This window comes from Haemorhous mexicanus, chromosome 1, assembly GCF_027477595.1.
Source record: "Haemorhous mexicanus isolate bHaeMex1 chromosome 1, bHaeMex1.pri, whole genome shotgun sequence".
NCBI classification, from domain to species: Eukaryota; Metazoa; Chordata; class Aves; order Passeriformes; family Fringillidae; genus Haemorhous; species Haemorhous mexicanus.
The window spans coordinates 144,271,038-144,289,322 of NC_082341.1; the positions used below are offsets into that span (position 1 = coordinate 144,271,038).

The following is an 18,285-nucleotide window of genomic DNA, read 5'->3' on the forward strand; positions in this document are numbered from 1 at the left end:
ACCTGATGTGGGCCTGCTTTGAGCATAGTTTACTGGAACCCATCTCCTGAAGCTTCTTCCAACCTAAATATTTTTAAGCTTGTACATTTTCTGAAGGGGATTTGTGCTCCTTGTTCTGCCTTTCTGAACAAGAGATGAGTGCCTGTGCAGAACTGCTCACACTGAAGCACATTCAGTTGTTAATTCAGTGTGTAGCACATAAATGCTTGTAAACCCATCACAGGTTCAATCTTCTGGGGCTGAGGAGCCATGCAGAGACAAGCTCACCGTATTATTTCATGGAATCATAGAATCATTTAGGTTGGAAAAGACCTTTATGATCAGTGAGTCAAAGTCTTAACCCAGCACTGCCAAGGCCACCACTAAAATGTTTTAGGATGCAGCTTTGTTTATCACCCAGCCCTCAGTCATCACCTGTTTCATGGACCAGATCTCTGACCACGGCAGTGCTGGGATGGGACTCATGGATGGGCTTTGCACCCTTTCCAGCTGACATCCTGCTTAGTGCATGAATGCATGTATCTGTATGTGTGGGAAGAGCTGCATTGTTGGGGTTTTGGGACCAGATTCCTAACTGTGAAGCTAACAGGATACTGATGCTGCCAAGGCAGCATTCACATCAGCTGAAACTCAGGCTGGCAGTGGATTCCTGCTTCTCACTCCTTCAAAATCATTCCTGGTAGGCTTTTCTCTGTGGGGTGTGGGCTTACTGGCTCTGCCAAGCTGTCACTTGGCCCATATTTGCCTCTACCAACCCCAAGCTCTTGTAGCAATGGACATGAAGGTCTCATTGAGCAGAGAAAGGATGGGATGATAAATCAGTAGGTATTGCACAAGACTAAAAAAATCACCCACTCCCTGCCATGAGCACCTGACCCCTGAGTGTAAATATGCCCTATGAAATAGAGAAACAGTAAAAACTAGTTTCCTCAATTATTTCCCTCCTTATGTTGGCATATTTACCTGATTACAGTGCTACTCTTCATTTCTATTTTTATAGCTGCTTTGCTTTTATCCTCAAGATTCTCTAGGGCAATGTTCCCAACACCACCTACTGTCATCTACTACATGAGATGCTCACATCAGTAGTGGCCTGAGAAAGATGCAGCAACTGGTTTCACACCATGGAAGAACATACAGGAAGGTTCTCAGCCTTCAGCTGGTCTAGACAGATAACTGACTGCATCCCCCAAGACAGAAAAGAAAGCAATGGTGACATAAGCAATTTTGAAGACAAAGGGCAAATCTAGGGGGAGGTTTTAAAATTGGAGAGCAGCAAACAGGTACTTAATCTCCAAAGTATTTGATTTCAGGTGAATTAGAGGGTGTCTCCTATCTGTGTAGCACCAGTGGAGACAAGCCTGTCTCACAAAGACCTGTCTCTCTTTCTTTGAGCTCATCTGCTGTAAAGAAAGGAAAATTTTAAAAGCTCTCCCAAGCAATGGAAAATACCTTGCTTAGCCACAGAGCTGGAGGACTAAAATAAAATGGGCAAACTGGCTAATTATATCAGGTCAGGCCTCAGGACTGCACTCATGCTGAAATTCCCCAATCATCCCCATTGTCTCAGTCATTAGCTTGTCCTTGTACTTAAGTCTGAAATGAGCCAGCTGGCCCTTCAGACAGAAACCCTGAATGAGGAGAAATGCAACTGATGCCAACCTGAGCTCCATCCACACCACAGAGGGAGCACAACCACTTTGAGTTATGCAGAGGGTCTGGATACAACTGGCAACACTGAGCAAGCAGACAGTAGTAGCTCTGTCAAGCTCTGCATTTAGAGCAAACAAACTCAGGCTTTAATGGTCATCTAGCCTGTTTCTTCTCACTTTTGAGGACAGGGTTTTAGAAACACTTATTCTTCCTCATTACCTGCATCATTTTTCATGCCCAGCTGGAGTCTCCTCTAAGGACCCTGGTTTTGTAACAGTTCATATCCAGTGTTTACAGAAAGTAAAGATCTTTATAAAAGGTATCACAAATGAGCAGTTGCCTTTGAAAACCCAGCCTGAGACAGTAAGCTCTGAAATCAAAGACAGCCCTTTGCAGGGGGTGTATATGCTTACCAACAGAACAGTGAACAGATCTAATCTCACATGACATTTTCAAGAAGCTGATGCAGAAAAACAACTATCTTTTCAAAGCCAGAGATGTATTTCAGTTTTTGAGGATCTGTGCTGTGTGATTTTTGTCTGAGAAAGGGACATATTTTAGATTCATTTTGAACACATGTTAATTCAACTCAACCTAGAGGTATTACCTATTTGCCATGTTTCCATAATTGAGGGATTCTGATAAAGAAAACAAGCATCTATTATCTTTGCTAGGTTTACTCTCCTGGAACTAATTTTATACTAAACTTCTAAAGTCAGCACATTTCAAACACAGGATTATAATGAAATATGTCTATTTCCAAACATCCTTCAACCATCTATTCCTTGGAGTCTGTGATAAACTGCATTCAGCTTAATTTCAGTTCACTTTGAAATATTTTTTTCTGTGTTAGAAAGGACATAGGTATCTCACTTCATGTGTCTCATGTCACTTGAGACATTTTAATATGCTGTACATTACTGCAGACTTGTTGCATCTTGCTATTAACTAATTAGAGTTCATATAACTGTCCAATTATTGGGTTTGGGAGGGACCTTGAAGATCATCTAGCTCCAACTCCCCTGCCATGGGCAGGGAGCCTTCCGCTAGACCAGGTTACTCAGAGCCCCATGCAGCCTGGCCTTGGACACTGCCAGGGATGGGGCATCCACAGCTTTTCTGGGCAACCTGTGCCAGGGCCTCACCCCCATCACAGTACAGAACACCTTCCTAGAACCTTATCTAAACCTGCTCTTTTCAGTGTAAGGCTCTGTCACACCATCGCGGAAAGTTCCCCTCTAGCCTCACTGTAGCCCCCTTTAGGATAATGCAAGGTGCTGTAAGGTCTCCCTGGAGCCTCTTCTTTGCCAGGCTGAAGAGCCCCAGCTCAGCCTGTCTTCATGGGAAGGCGTTTTAGCCCCATGATCAATTCAGTGATTCTGGACTCCTCTGAACTCATTCCAACAGGTCCATGTCCTTCTTGTACACTCCACAGCTGGACACAGTAGTCCAGATGGTGTGTGTGTCCAGTCTGGGGCCCCCAACAGATACCATTACCATTGAAGAGTTTTGGACACTGATAAAAGAAAATGCCTGGCAGCCCACTCATAGATTTACCCTTTTCTTTACTGTGCATTGAGTTATTATTAGCACTGAGGTGTGGGAGAAGGAGGTGTCTCTGTAAGGCTCACGGCAGTTCATGTAAGAAGAAAAGTTCCTTCTTGGGGAGCTGCTGATCCCAGTCAGTCACCATGGTGGAAGGAGAACTGGCAGGGGCTGGTAAGTGCTGCCATGGGGCAGCCTTGGCAGGGACACAAACCACTTACCCCTGTACTTTACCAATGAAGTTGTACCTGCATTTGGTTTGACTCTATCACAAAGTCATCCCATTCCTCCTCCGGGTGGAGAACAGCAGTTCTGTTCTTTTAACCTGCAGGTAAAGGCAGCTACTGCTGCACATCCTCCTTATGTAACAGGTCGCTGATAACCAGAGTCAACAGTGCCAGAGATCCAAGGTTACCTCAAACAATTGCCTGTGTGGAGGCAGCTGGAGCCAGCAGCCAGTGGGTGGCAAAGCACCGCCCCAGCCCGCTCCATCCACCCCCGACCCCTCCTTGCATCCCAGCACAGGCTGCAGGTCAAGCCTCAGGGCTGCAGGCAGTGCCACAGCCCGGCAGCCCATGTTAAACAGTGGCACATTAATCTAGGGACTGAATGCAACACCCAGCAGCTGAGAGAATACAGACATGTGGATGCTTTTTGATAAAAATGCCAATTTTGTTTTGATTCCCAACCAATCATGACTTAGTCCGACTTGCCTGACTTTCCCTTCATTACTAAAAACTAGTAGCTGATACAGTCTTGAAGGTAATTTAATGTTGTCAAATGCAATTGTCAAATGGTGGAAAAGTACCAAGGAGGAAAGGAAGGAATTGTCTTCTTACTTTTATTTTTTAATTTGGTTGCCAAGCAAGAAACCAAGATTTTGATTTTGGAGTACCTTTGACAGAAAAAGTGGGTCTGTGAGCACAACACCTAGAGCATCTAACATAGTAATCCTAATCCCAAGCATTTGATATTCTTTAATAAATCCATGCAAAATAACTGTGAAAGCCAAAAAAACGTAGAATCAAATGTTGTCTTCCCTTCACACCTACTTTTTAGGGGACAGTTAGGACATATTTGTCATTAACTATAAAACCCAACCATGAAACACAACATTTTTTGTTGAAATGATCAGGGACATTGATGTATCATCACAAGACTCCAAGAGCAGAGTCCTTAAAACAACCAGCAGCTGACATATAAATTGCTATTTCTGCAAGGATAAATTCAAGGTTTCTTTTTCCCCTTCTGGACAACTTGCTCCCATAAGCAGGTACTCTTAATCCTCCTGGATAGAGCTTTAATATCTGTTGATACCATCACCATAAATACGCTCCTGAATAAATATTCCTGCATGAGATCTAGGGAAGAAAATGACATTACAAGCAATAAACTCCTTGGTGTAATTTATGTGTTGCTGCACTGCTCGCTGAGTGTCCCAGGCCCAGACGAGGGCTTGGAGGGGGCAGCTGGAGCACAGCTGGGCACAGCCTGCACGGGCACGGCGAGTTCGAGGGTATGTGGGATCCTGGCTCACTCCCACATGTGCTGTCCAGATCAACAGCACATCTCATCTCAAGGAAGGCTTCAGGGTGCCTTCCAAAGCAGTTTAGACAGGATGCTCAGAGTTTTAAGACAGATGATGAACATTCAACAAGGTCAGGCAAATCCTATCCTCTGTGCTCTGTCTCAAGAGATAGCTCCCTTCTTGCCTGTGATGCTGGGCTCTGCAGCTTGCATCAGGCACTTCTGAGATGAAACATTTCTGGGAGAATGGATGTCGTGGCAGATGCTCTCAGCAGGTAACCTTCTGAAAAGACAATTAGTCAGAGGTTATTGCAGCTGCTCTGTGGAACACAGTTGGTTCACACAGAATGGGTTGAAAATGTAGTTGTCCAAAATGTGTTTTGCTAAGCTATTCAAAGCCATCAAATAGTCAGATTAGCCAAGAGCCTCTTTATGAGTCACACACAACCCCAGCTTCCTTACCAAAGCAAATCTCTCATCAACTTTACTTGGTTAAACAAAATGAGGAAACACATTGATTCTGTGTACAGATTATTTATGCAGGAATTTTGGTTCTTTCTTTGCCCTTTCCTTCAAAAATTAGAGTTCTTGGTGGACAACTCTCTAAAGTGCTTGAGCTCACACTCTAGCCTTGTTTTGAAAAATATCTTAAAAGACTTTTACATTTTCTGAACTTGACTTTACAGTGTAATCTGAAAACGTCAGGACAAAAATCTGTCCCAAGAAATTAAGTCCTTTCTGTGCCAGCGCCTAACCAGCTTGTGAAAATTTCCCAAGCTTAGAAGTTTGGTTCAAAAATCAGGAAAAATCCTAGGAGAGATTCTTTCTTCTTTCAAAGTGGTTCATTCATCTCAACTCAAGATGCTTCATACACCCCACCACCCACCTGCTGCTGCTGCAAACATTCAAAGAAAACAGAAAAGCACTTGCATTCAACAGATTATGATGATATCCTTCACCTAACAAGCCGTTACAATATTTTGAAAAATTATATGTAACTGCTTCCTTAATGCTTATGGGTTCTTTCAAAGAAGTCTCTTGACCTACTGCACACCTGCCTATCACTGTGAGCAGTGAACTGGCTGTCCTGAAGCATTCTGCCCAAGAAACTCAAATGATAGCAAGCAACAATATAAAGGAATGTGATGCCTAAGGAGTCCAATAGTCTTATCTGGTGCTGTCTGAAACTGAAAATGCATATGAGATTGCTGACTTTATGCCTTATCATGCATCTCTCTCACTGCCTGGCTGTAATCAGTGCTTGGTCTCCCAAGTTGTTCTGGGGTGCTCTGCAGGAAGTGACAAAGGCTGTCACAGATGAATGGCATTGCCAGGCTGTGGCTCTGTACAGCCATTTGCACGGCATTGTGAGCCTTTGCATGTCTATTGCTCTCACCTCCAGAGACTGGGCTCTAAAATGAACCCCCAGGAACTGCACAGACTCAGTGAACGCAAAGAAGACATAGCCTTTAGTGGTACTTCAGCATGCATGTAAGGTGCTGAACCACACAGTCCCCAGTGGTTTGGTGGCTGCTCTGATTACCAGCTGGAACCTGTATTTGCATTTATTCTGCAGATTCTGCAGCACACTTTCAAGCCTTCTACCCTGCTCCGATGCGTACAGCAGCATTTGGGAATGATTCTGTGCACTATATCATCCTATTACTTGCTTTAGGATTCTTAATGAAATATACATTAAGTTAAGAAACACAATCAGATGAAACTAAAGATTTCACTGGAAAAATGGAAGTATTACAGCAAAAGGGTTTGGAAACTTTCTGGAGCTACAACTCCCTCACTGGTTTTGCAGAGCTTATGCAGGATTAATAGGTGGAACAAACTATCCACCTTTAGGGAGATATTTACTGTGAGATTCCCTGAAATGCAAATTTCCTTTCTGTGATTAACCAAGCAAAAAGGGAAATTATACCTACTAAAACCACCAAAGGACTGCACACACGCACACACACATTTACCACACAACAAAACAAAAATGCCTCATGAAACCTACAAAACTAGTCCCTACTCCTTAGTTAGCTGAACAAGTAAATTTGTTTGGTTTTTTGCAGGAATTAATCAATTTATACCCTTTACCTGTATTATCACTTCGTGTTATCACTGTTTACTCCAGGACCCTTGCACTGCTCTGAGCACCAAACAGACAGAATGCAGACAAAGAGCATTTTGGTACCATTTGGTACTTGCTTTATTCTTGCAGTTCAGCATGTGCCCCACCACCTTGTTTAATGCACAATGTCCAACCTCTATCTGGAAAATAACTATTGCTATTCCCATGGACACAGTGTCTAAACATGTCACAAAAAAAAGGCCTGAATTTCAATATACCTCAGTGAGAAGACATGGCCTTATTTTACAGCTCCTAGTTAAGTACAAAGAGTTACAAGGCTGCACTGGTGCTGTCTGTCCAGCTCCTGTCTCCAGCAACAAGTGCTCCAGGCTGTCAGAGCCATGTCGGGCTCCTGAGGAAAGGAGGTTTGAGGAAGCTTCTGGAATACATACTCCAGAATGCCAATGATGCCTTCTCCTAATCTGGCCCAAAGTCTGATTTTACCTCAAAATTGTACTTTACTGATTGTCATCTGAAAGTGAAGTTGCTGGACCACCAATGTTAGCAATCCATTATGGCCCTCCCCAACCACTGGGTTGTACAGGAAAAAGCAGCTGCTATTTTAGCCTCATCAATCTCACTGTGACCAAGTCTTCCCAGGCATCCTCAGGAAGGTCTACACAACAATTAGCATGTTGCATATGCCACTACTGTTTTAAAAATAAAAGCAAATAGAAGGCACCTGGTCTCCTCCCAGCTGCAGGACCAAGCTCAGGGAGAGATGCAGTGAGGGCAGGTCCTCTCCAAGGCAGGGATTCTCTTCTACCCCATGACTGATGTTGTGTCAAGGCAACAGAGAGAGCTCTCCCTCTGCACTTTGGGCTTCATGTCTCTGTCTAAACAGCTGGAAAGTGAACGACAGTGACCAAAATGAGTTACCACATTTGAAGAGTCCCCTAGGTGATGACTAAGACTGTATCTGGACATATTCCCAAAGGAGATGCTAAATACTAGTAATGCTGCCTTGGCAGAAGGGCTTGATAAACAAAGGATGGGCAGTTTGCATCAAAGAAGTTCTTAAGTCATGCATGAAGTCTAAGTACTGAAATTATGTGGGCTGTACTGACCACAGAGCCAAGCAAAGAAGTCAGTCATGGAAACCTGACATGTATAAAACAAAGCAAGCCAGTGTTCAGAATGCATGAGCTATTCAGTCTTTCAGGGTTTTGGGGAGCTCCTTTTCAGCATAGGGATTATTTGACTGGCTGCAAGTTGTGCTTTACTCTGATTTGCCCATTTCCTATCATTTTAATTTGGAGGCTATCCAAAGCACCTGCATATTTTTCTGTCTCTTTTTGAATCCTGCACATGTTCCTGAAAAGACGATTGCACAGAAATGGATACAAATGGTGACAGACCACACCATATGCTGTGGAGATGATGCTGTGTGTGGCTGCTGCCATCCCAAGAAAAATGCTGTGTAATCTCTCCCTCTGCCCAAACAAAGTGGTATCAACCATGTCCTGTGGGACAGTTTGCAGAACCTGCTGGAATTATCCACATTGCCCTGCCTGCCTTCCCAAGGAAGCCCAGGCCCAGGAAGATGATCACTCCTCATCCTCACCCTCATGTGCCACCATCACTGGCCAGGCTGGGCATCCAGCACCCAGGGCTGGGACATCCTCTCAGGTGCTGCAGCAGAGCATCCCCAGTGTAAATCAAGGATGGGACCAATGTGCTTGGTGGTAGAAAATAATTCAATACCATGTAGAGATTGACCTTTAGAAGTCAAACAGAAGGGCACTCCTACACTTTAAAGATAAGGGTTTGGGGTTAAATGTCCTATCAGGAAAAAAACTTTAATTCCTCATTCAGATTCTTTGCTTGTAGAACATAACAGTATGCACTGATGGATGCAAGAAAGTGAAATATGCAGCAGAGCAGCATCTCAGTGGTTAAGGCAAAGGCCTTATCTGCCATATCACAGATCACTAGACTTCCCTTTGCTGTCTAGTTAAATAAATATGTAATTGTTCTGCACAAACTGGAATGGCATTAAAAAAAAGACATACAGCATATCTCTCTCCCACCTGGAAGCTCGTCTTTTAGGTTAGAGATGTAAATAAATAAAGCTTGTGTGGATTTCTGAGATGATTCACTTTAACTTCTGTAGATAGTCTGATTAAAGCCAGCTGGGTATTTCCACGCATAATTACAGACTGGAACCCCAGAAAAATACAAAACACAGACAGGACTGGGATGGCAGAGTCCATCCCTGCCTGTGCTGAGCTGGGAGAAGCAATTTGCCGTGCAGAGCACCAGCTCAGTTGGCTCTGAAGCTTGTGTGGTGGCTGAACAAACTCATTCCACCTGTCCTAGACAGGCAGCCAGCCTACACTGCTATCTGGACTTCTTCCACAAGCAGTGGAGAAAGACAGAGCCCTTCAAAGAGTGACCCACCTACCCACTTGTCATATTGGATAAACGATTCCTTGGCAGCTCCTCTCTTCTCTGATTACCAAGAAAGCTGAATGATGAGCTCAGAGTAGTTATCCACCAATTAAATGGCAAACAAGAGGTGACAGGAATTGCAACTTTATGCCTAATTTGATTGCTACAATTTCTAATTAGCATGTGAAGTGTAGGTACCACAATGTTCAGGATTAGGACGTTTCATGCTTACATTTCTACTGATATCAAGAACAATATAGATTCTGGGGAGGGATAAGAGCCTTAAATTCCTTTGAGGCCTTGGATATTGGAATTTGACAAGGAAATTACACACCAAATAATCTTCTTAAAAAATCATACACGTAACTGAAATAATGAGATGCTTCCTGCAAAAAATCCACAAAATACTAAAGTTTTGTAGAGGAATTATTTACTCAGCACTACTGGTATCATTTTGTAGCCAGATAATTTATTGTGCCTATGCTGCCAAATTGTTTTGATTTGCCACTGATTTCTTTTCATTTCCACTTGGAATATATGAACAAATGAAAAGAAATTCACATAGGTAAATAAAAACTGAGTAAACAAAAATAGTGGTTTGTTTGTTAAACACCTTTCATATTTTAGCTGTGGCAGGAAATTAGGTTGGTAAGCACTTGTAACTGGAAAAGTTCTACCATTTTATCTCAGGCCAAACAGTTTATCACAATTCATGTGCAGACAAATTTTCGTGCCTCAAAAATCAGGGAAAAATATGTTATGGGCTGTGGTAGTTCTCCCTCAGTGCCAGAATAGTAAGCATCCCAATTAAATTTTTGCTTCAAGGAAGGAAGAAAGGAAGGAAGGATTTCTGCCACTGGAGCATAAAACAGATTTTGGCTAGAAAGAAGATGGACAAGATATTCAAAAACCCCCAAGTAATTTGCACACCAAAGTCTTATTAAAGTCAACAAGACTTTGATTTCCAAGTTACTTGTGAAAATTTTCTCTGATGATGCCTACAAGTCTTTCAATATTTATCTTAAACAAGTGCTGACACATCATTCAAAAGCAGATCTGGGATAGCAACAAGTTTTGGTAACCCCTCAAGACATTTCTAAAGCCTCACCCACAAGAGACACAAAACTTCTGGCATGTCCATATGTCTGGAATTTTCAGTCTGCATCATGCATTTGTCTCTTTAGGGTAATTAAGGGCATGCCTCTGTGAACACAGTAGATGTGCAGCAGAACAGATGCTCTGCGTGCCCTCGCCCCGTGGCAAACCCAGGGCACTGCACTGCCCATGGAGAGGAGCAAGCAACACGTGCCCAGCATTCATGAGAGAATGGCCATCTTCCAGTGGCCTCACTGTACCTGGCTCAGGTAGCCACACTGACAGATTTGTCTCACAAGCCCAGCCACCATCACACACTGCCCAAGAATAAACACAACCAGAACATCTTTTGCTAAACCATCTTTTAACTTGTTCTCCATCACCTCTAACACACCCTCCAAGGATTTTTTATTTGGTGCTCAGCCCCACTAAGGCTGGACAAGGCTGGGTGAATCATGAAGAAGTAGATGCTGGGACTGGTTGGCTAAGAGTTCAGCTAGGAGGATCCATGCCCTAGGTTCCTGAAGAGCCACTATTTAAACACTGTACACATAAAATGCCTAAATGGACATAAAAAGGAAGCTGTGATGTTGCAGATACTGCAAAACTGAACCGTGAACTTTTCAGAAAAACAGTGTGAGATGTTCAGGAACAGCCAGTTTGCGCTACTAATAAAAGGTTTTTTTCTGGAAAAGTCTCAGATTTGAGGATTCTGGAGTTTGGCCCTGAGGGGTATGGGAACTGGGAGAGCTGTAAATGTGTTAAATATCAACTTCTTAATGACATTCATCATATCATTCAGCTTCTGCTTTCCATTCTGAGATTACAAAGAGAAATGATCTCACCTCACTAGGGTGTAACTACAACATGCTGCTGCAGCTCAGGGCTCCCTGTTTTTTCCAGTTTTCTCTGGTTAGAGAATCCCATGAGATTACTCTATCTGTGGCCTTAGTGGAGCATCCAGGAGACGTCTCTGTGATCACTGGGCACTGCCTGCCAACAAGAACTTTTGTCTAACCTCCGGGCCCAGATTCCAAATGAGAAAGTCATTCTAATGTCTCAGGAAATTACATCTTCTGACAGAGATGAAAGGTATTTATTTCTTCATTGCATATGACTATTGCTCATTGCTATTACACAGACCAGGCCACTCCAGTAAGCACTTCTAAATCCACTGCTACAAATCCACCCCAGATTTTCCTCTTGCAGATACTAATAGCTTTATGTAGAAAGAAAAAAAAGCTTTTAAAAAAGCCTTTTTGCTTCTGATTCAGTCTCAAGAATTTCACCAGGAAATAACCTGTGAAATTGCTGGTAAAGAGGTAAGACTTCTGAATCTGGTATTTAAAAAGGTGATCCAATAGCTACCCTTCTCTCCTAGAAAAAGAATTTTCATGTGTGTTCTAGCTTTTCATGCTAAAGAACACGGTTTATGCAATGCCAAGACAGGGAATATCCCTACCTATGCAAACTCCTCAAGGCATTTTGGTGTCTCTGCTGTTAAGAGTGTGTACATTCAGTGTTCCTTGGGGGTGCCTGATGGGAGTCATCCTGTTCACTGCTAAACCAGTTTTCTTTTTGCACCTTAAAGCAAAGAAAGAGATTTGCTTTCAGCCTGCAGGCTGAAGACCATGGCTGTGCTTCCAGCATGCACTCAATGCTGGGAGCACCGTTCCATGTGATGAATCACTCAGTGGCAGAGACAGTTCTCCAGTCTTTCCTCCCCTTCCTCCACTGCCCTCCTGCTGGCCCAATGCTGCTGCACAATACAATGGACCTGTGAAATAAGCCCATCAGAAAAGCTAGACCAAGGCTGTAAAACAATTTACTTCCCAGAACTGCCTCAGAGCTCCACCATGGCTCCAGTGGTCCTGGCAGGGAGTGGGAGGAAGGGCCATGGGCAGCAGCAGAGCCTCTCAGCCAGCCCTGCAATCGGAGTCTTCAGAACGTGGAGTCCTGGCTTGTGCCTCCCCAAATGCTGACCATGGTCTCTCAAAGAACATAGATGTTTAACTAGATTTAGAAAGGTAATAAAGAATGAAGCCAGCAGGCTGCAAGTGGATAGACTGTGCTGTAGATAACAGGCACAGCTAATTCTGGTTTTAAATAACAATAGGGACAGCAGACCCACTGGCAACAGCCAGAGCATTTCTTCAAATTATGCATTCTCTGACTTTTCTTTTGCTACTGGAGGGCCCAACTCTGCAAACTATTTTTAGTAGTGTTACTTTGTCAATGCACAGCCATGAATTGGGGTCCCACTGTGCTATTCAAACACTTAAATAAAGGCTGGTTTCTGCCCAAAGACTGAAATCCAACTTACAAAAATCCCATAGGTTTAAATGGCAGAAAGAACTACATTAGCAGTACTTTGGTTTATTGTATTTTATTACTTATTTTACTAAACATTATTTACTTCCTTTGCAGCAGTTGGAGTAGAATGATGAAAAAAAAGTTTCCAAGCAAAGACTGGAACAACTCTGTAGTGCTGCTGGTGAAATAAAGCCCTTTCAATAAAAGAAACTGTAAGCATTGAACAGCCCAAAATGGCTTCTGCAGAGCCACAGCAGTATTATATGCAAATATGTAATTTAGTTGTTTTTATGTAACCTGGCTATTTTGTAACCATAGAAGTAGAGATTAGACAAATGGGGCATATGCCATTTCTAAAGAAACTATGTGGGAAAAATATGCACTGCAGTTACAGTCCTGATATTTAAAATTAGCTACTCAGAAAACACATTGCCAGCTAACAGCAAATTATTCAGTTTCATTAATGATACTGATTTGGAGCAGAATACACAGAAATGAAAGTCTATATATGTACATGACCTTAAACCAAATTTTAATGAACAGTGTTTATCTTGCTTCTATCAAGTGCTGTTCATCCAGGTGTGCTTTACAAACCAACTGCACAATCACATACTCATTTGCCCATGAACAAAGGAGTTCACTGTGTCTATCACTAGACAGCCATCATCTCGGCTGCGACAGCATGAGGTGCTCAGAAGCATGCACAGCACTTTAAAAACACTTTTGCACAATAAATGCAAAATACAGACAGGTTCTGTGTCTAGAATCTAGACAGGCTACATGTCTACAGTATCTCTAGCTAAAATGTCACAAGAAACATATATATATACATACACACACATACATAACACATACAAACTACTGATCATGACTTCATATATATAAAATAACCACAAGTGATTAGGACTAAATACCTACATTCCCCAAATCCAGCAACTCATCCATAGCACCATGCCAAGATATCATTTGCAATGACCTTTAAAGAAGATGACCCCTATTGCCAGAGCAGACTGCCTGCAGGACAAGTGACTAGGATATTAGCTCAGGACTGAGTGGCTAATGTAGTCACACAACTCCAGTTCACCTGATCCAACATGAAAAACTGTTTTGAGACCATGTTTTTGCCTCCTATTACAACACTCTGCTTCCAAAACACTTGCAGCAGCCTCTAAGAGGTTTTTAGAAAGTTTGATAACCTTTTCTGCTAAACTAAGGCATTCTGACAGCCAAAAGTTCAATTGGATCTCTCCAAATGGTCTTTAAAATCTGTGGTAGGGATCTGAATCAATTCTGAAACCAAAGCCCAGGACAGAAGCACCACTAAAGGTCACAGCAGCTGATTGTTTAAAATATCTGTTCCCCATTACACAACATTAGTTACTTATATTATGTAAGACATGCAACTCAAAGTCTACCTACCACACTTGGTATTTTTGGGCTGCTGTACCAGCAAAGGTCTTGCAAATGAAAGTGTGGCCCAGATTCATTCAACTATTTTTAGACACCTACTGCTGTTAACTGCTTATGTCTGCAGACTGTCTACAAAGTGCAGAGCCAGGCCCTGCCTCTGGTCCCCAGCACTAAACCTGATTGCTCTCAGGAGATTCTTACTGCTGGCCACAGTGGAAACACCAAGAAATCTGGGACATACCTGCAGAGATAGAGCCTCAAAATTTGATTTAGTGATGCAGAAGAGCAAGGTTTTCACTGAAAGCATAGTTCAGTTGGAGGGGACCTACAGTGATCATCTAATCCAATGGCCTGACCTGTCCAACCATAATCTCAGTTAACACTTGTGAAAATGAACTGTGAGCTGTGCTGCATCTACAGAGCTGAGGGGGAAAAAAGTAACAAAACTATTCCAGTTAACCAAGGCTCAATTCATGGATCTGAAGACACACAGAACAGATTTTTTTGAGTAACACAGTGCCATTCTTACATACTGATGTGTAATAGCACACTCTAAAAATGTTTTATAGGAGTTATTGTGAGAGACAGAATTCGTTTGGGAACTTTGCCTTTTGAAGACCATGACAACCACTACAAAGGTGAAAAACAGTCTCCCTGAAATGGAGGTTTCTCATAGTAGCTTGCTTGGTGCTTGCATCTCTGCATGGCAGCAGAATTACTGACTTTGCTGGGAATGACCAAGACTCCCTGCTTAAATACCAAGTTATAATAAATCACTGTTAACTCTAGTGCTGGCTATAAATAGTGGTAACATTTTATTTGAGACTTTAAGGACCAGACAAAGGATTTGGAAAACTGGAACAGAAGTTGTGCCCTGTTGACCAGTTTCCCCGTTAATACCAAACAGGTTCCTTGATTGTTGGGCTTCTCTTTTCTCTACATAAGGATCTGTGATGGTCTGATACCAGCTATCTGCCAGCAGTTAAATGTCCTGCTATGACTGCACAGCAAATTACCTCATTCTAGTCTGACTGGTACTGATGGAGCTTTCTTTACCCAGAAGCACAACCATCCTAAACAGAGAGTAGCTCTCAATCCTCTTAGCTTTTTGGACTTTATAACGTCGGACTTACAATCTCCCCATGCCATAGCACTTGCTTAATGTAAGGGACAAAACAAACACACAGAACTGTTTTTGTACTGATGCTTCAGGTTTTAGCTTTTATACTTTTTCATATTCTGAAAAATGTGTGTGCTTTAGTGTGTGGGTCTGGGCTTCATATTAGGGGATAGTAAGCTCTCTTCACAGAGTAGCTAGACAAAACAATTCCTTCTCTAGCTGGGGACCCAAGGACAAATGATCCAGATTTCAGGATTTGGATCCTAAGAGCCCAAGAGCATAAACAATGTGGACTGAAGAGAGAAAAACAAGAAGGGAGGGACTTCATGGGCTAAAGCTATAACTGGACAATTAACTCCAATATTCTAATGGACCAGAACTCATAAAAGTGTGAGACCCCGTGACCAGTCATCCATTTTGTGACCATTTTGGGTTCATCTTGGCTGTAGCCCCAGCTGGGCTCTTGTGCTGCCCAAGGTGGATCCATTGAGACCTTCTATTAAATCCCTACTTTATTCTTTAGCTCTGTCTAGCCTCTGTTCTAGGTCAGCCTTCACAAGGCATCAGTACACATGCAGACACTATGAATGAAGATACAGGAAATTCTCCAGCAGCTCTGGGGGATCTAAAAGCATCCCCTGTAACTGTGCTGCATCAGAGAGCAGCCAGAAGCTGGTTTCTTTCCCCACCTTACACATTTGGAACTGTCTGCAAACTTAATATTGAATGTGAAATCAAATTATGTAAACAGCCAGTCTCATTCCAGTAAAAACATTAAATTCAATTTCAATGTAGGATATCTAGATTGGGGAATATTCCTTTTGTACTTCTAGAGATTTGTTCCCTCAAACAAAGGTCTTTTTAATGCTGACGATTTGTCCCAATTCGAGTCACTGATGGCCAAGATGGAAGGTCCAGAAGGACAAAAATACCTCTGAACATGATATCTGGGCCTATTGCATGAAGACAACTTTGTATGGACAATCAAATCTGCCTCTTATTGACATCTGTCTATCTGTCTGGATACCAGACTTTTATCTTGTCTCTCTGTGTTGGCACTGATTACTGGGTACACCCACCTTGTCAGCAGATCCAAACAAAAATATTTTTCACTCTTCCAGCTTATCCTTGGTGTGTCACGATGCATGCCAGACCTACCTCTGAAAGTCTGTATTTAAGTCCTTCTGTTTTGTCTGAGTAACACATAGGAAATTTGCTCTTTGATTTCAAGGTAAGACTAAAATGGACTCTCAGTAATACTTAATCAGGGATGATTTATTTAAAAACATATTCTCATCTCCATAACTAGCCCATGCAAGCTAAATGCTTTAAAAAAGTACTTTGGTTGTTACTAGTGCACCTGAAACCTACTGCCATTTTTTTAGGTTGTCTGCCACTTCTTCTCTTTAAAGCCAGTCTCAAAACAAACTCCATCACAGGCACCCACAGAATGGTAGTGAAAAAGGATTTAATTTCTGATTTGCAGAAATGCTCAACTGTGTCAGCCTCCTTTAGTTTCAGGAGAGAGGAAGTGAAAAAAACAACCCCAAATGTAAAGGAGATCAAGCATAGCTGAATATAAATGTTAAAAAACAGACTGGTGGCAACAGAGGTCCATCATTTATGTTTACCTAAAAACACACAAGTAGACAAATTAAGAAAATGCGTGCTCTGTGTATACATTAATGTTGGTATTGCACATCTAAAAAGTAACTTCCCATTACACACTCCTTAAGCCACTATGAATTTGGTTGGCATCTGCATGCCAATGGAAGGAATGAAGAAGCCAGTGATATAAATTGTTGTTAAAATTCTATTTAGTACAATTATATATTTATGCTAGCTGAAATTCTTTACTGTCCATAGTCAGCTTTCAGCTCTAAAATCCAAGTCCCTGGGATACATACATAACTTACATTACACTGTAAGGCTATGGCTGTAAAAGAATATTAAGGAGGAACCTTCGCCAAAGTTATACTAAATAATTCCTTTCTAGTTAAGGTTAAAATTATGGCTAAGAGAGTAGACGCTTGATAATTCACTTTAAGGACTGGGAGATCCACTGCAAATTACTGAATTTTCCAACTAAGTGAGAAACACATTAAAAAAAGCAAGTGTAATTTATCACAAAATGCACTTTGCTCATTTATTTTGACAACTGTTATTTAAATTATTTATGCCCTTCCATCATGTACTAGTAAATGTACTGTAGCCTGTTTTGTAAAAGTAGTCATCAGTGAGATTAGAGTAACACAACATCCGCTATTACCCTTTGCTTGGAGGTGAACAGAATCCAGCATTTTGTGCCTTGCAGGCACAAACAGAGTTTCAGAAAAGGGCAGGTGTGGTGGTTCTTGGGTTTTGGCTTTTTTTGTTTAACACAACGCTAAACCTACAGCAGCTACCACTGCTTCAAACACTTATACTGAAGCTTGAGGGTTCATAAAAGTGGGGCTACTCGTTTAAGCACCTTATTTAAAGGCTTAATAATGTGGTACTAGGCGTCCCTCACTGGAAATTTTCACTGGTACCCAGGAACAAGGTTCTAAACCTGAAAGCAGACATAGGAGCTTTGTTTGAACGGGCTGATAAACACTAGCAAGTACCTAGCTTTGAATTAGTGCATTTCTTTAAAGGAAGAGAAACTTTGCCTTCTCCCTGTTCCTATTTCAGGAACAAAGCAGAAAGCCACACCTTCCTCTCCTGAGCAGTGGTTTGAATTTACAAACTTGGATCACAGGCACAAAATTGAAGTAAGTACACAGGAGGAAGGAAAAAAGTTAAAGCAGATTTGGCTCTAGTCATTCCTGCAATCAAGTTATGTCAAGACTGTGAAACACTGAGGGTGTTGGCTGGAGTTGCATCACAGTCAACCTACGCTGATGAACACCATGTACTCAGGAAATGAGGGAGTTGGGCATCCCATGAGGATTAGCACACCGGGCTTGCCAGTGCATGTGCTTCCAACCATTCTAGCAAGTATTGCTATTCTGAAGAAGCAAGGGAAAAGAAACCCCAAAATCCCAGCTCCTCACCTCCCTAGTAAAAGATTAACAATTGTGAAAGATGCTGGACTGACAGCCTGAATTAGGGATGTGTGGGG

General features: G+C 42.2%; 1 protein-coding gene across 3 annotated transcripts in view; it reads right to left on the minus strand.

Moving 5' to 3' along the window:
• The window catches only part of SAMD12 (sterile alpha motif domain containing 12), a 184,396-nt gene that overhangs the window by 17,867 nt on the left and 148,244 nt on the right, over positions 1 to 18,285 (minus strand). Inside the window, exon 5 of one of the 3 annotated variants that reach the window (XM_059865693.1) lies at positions 4,923 to 5,008. The exons of the other annotated variants lie outside the window; for them this stretch is intronic. Within the exon in view, the coding sequence (XP_059721676.1) occupies positions 4,938 to 5,008 (71 nt within the window). The 3' untranslated portion in view covers positions 4,923 to 4,937. Of the gene's footprint in view, positions 1 to 4,922; positions 5,009 to 18,285 lie in introns of those variants that run through there. 3 annotated transcript variants of the gene reach the window in all.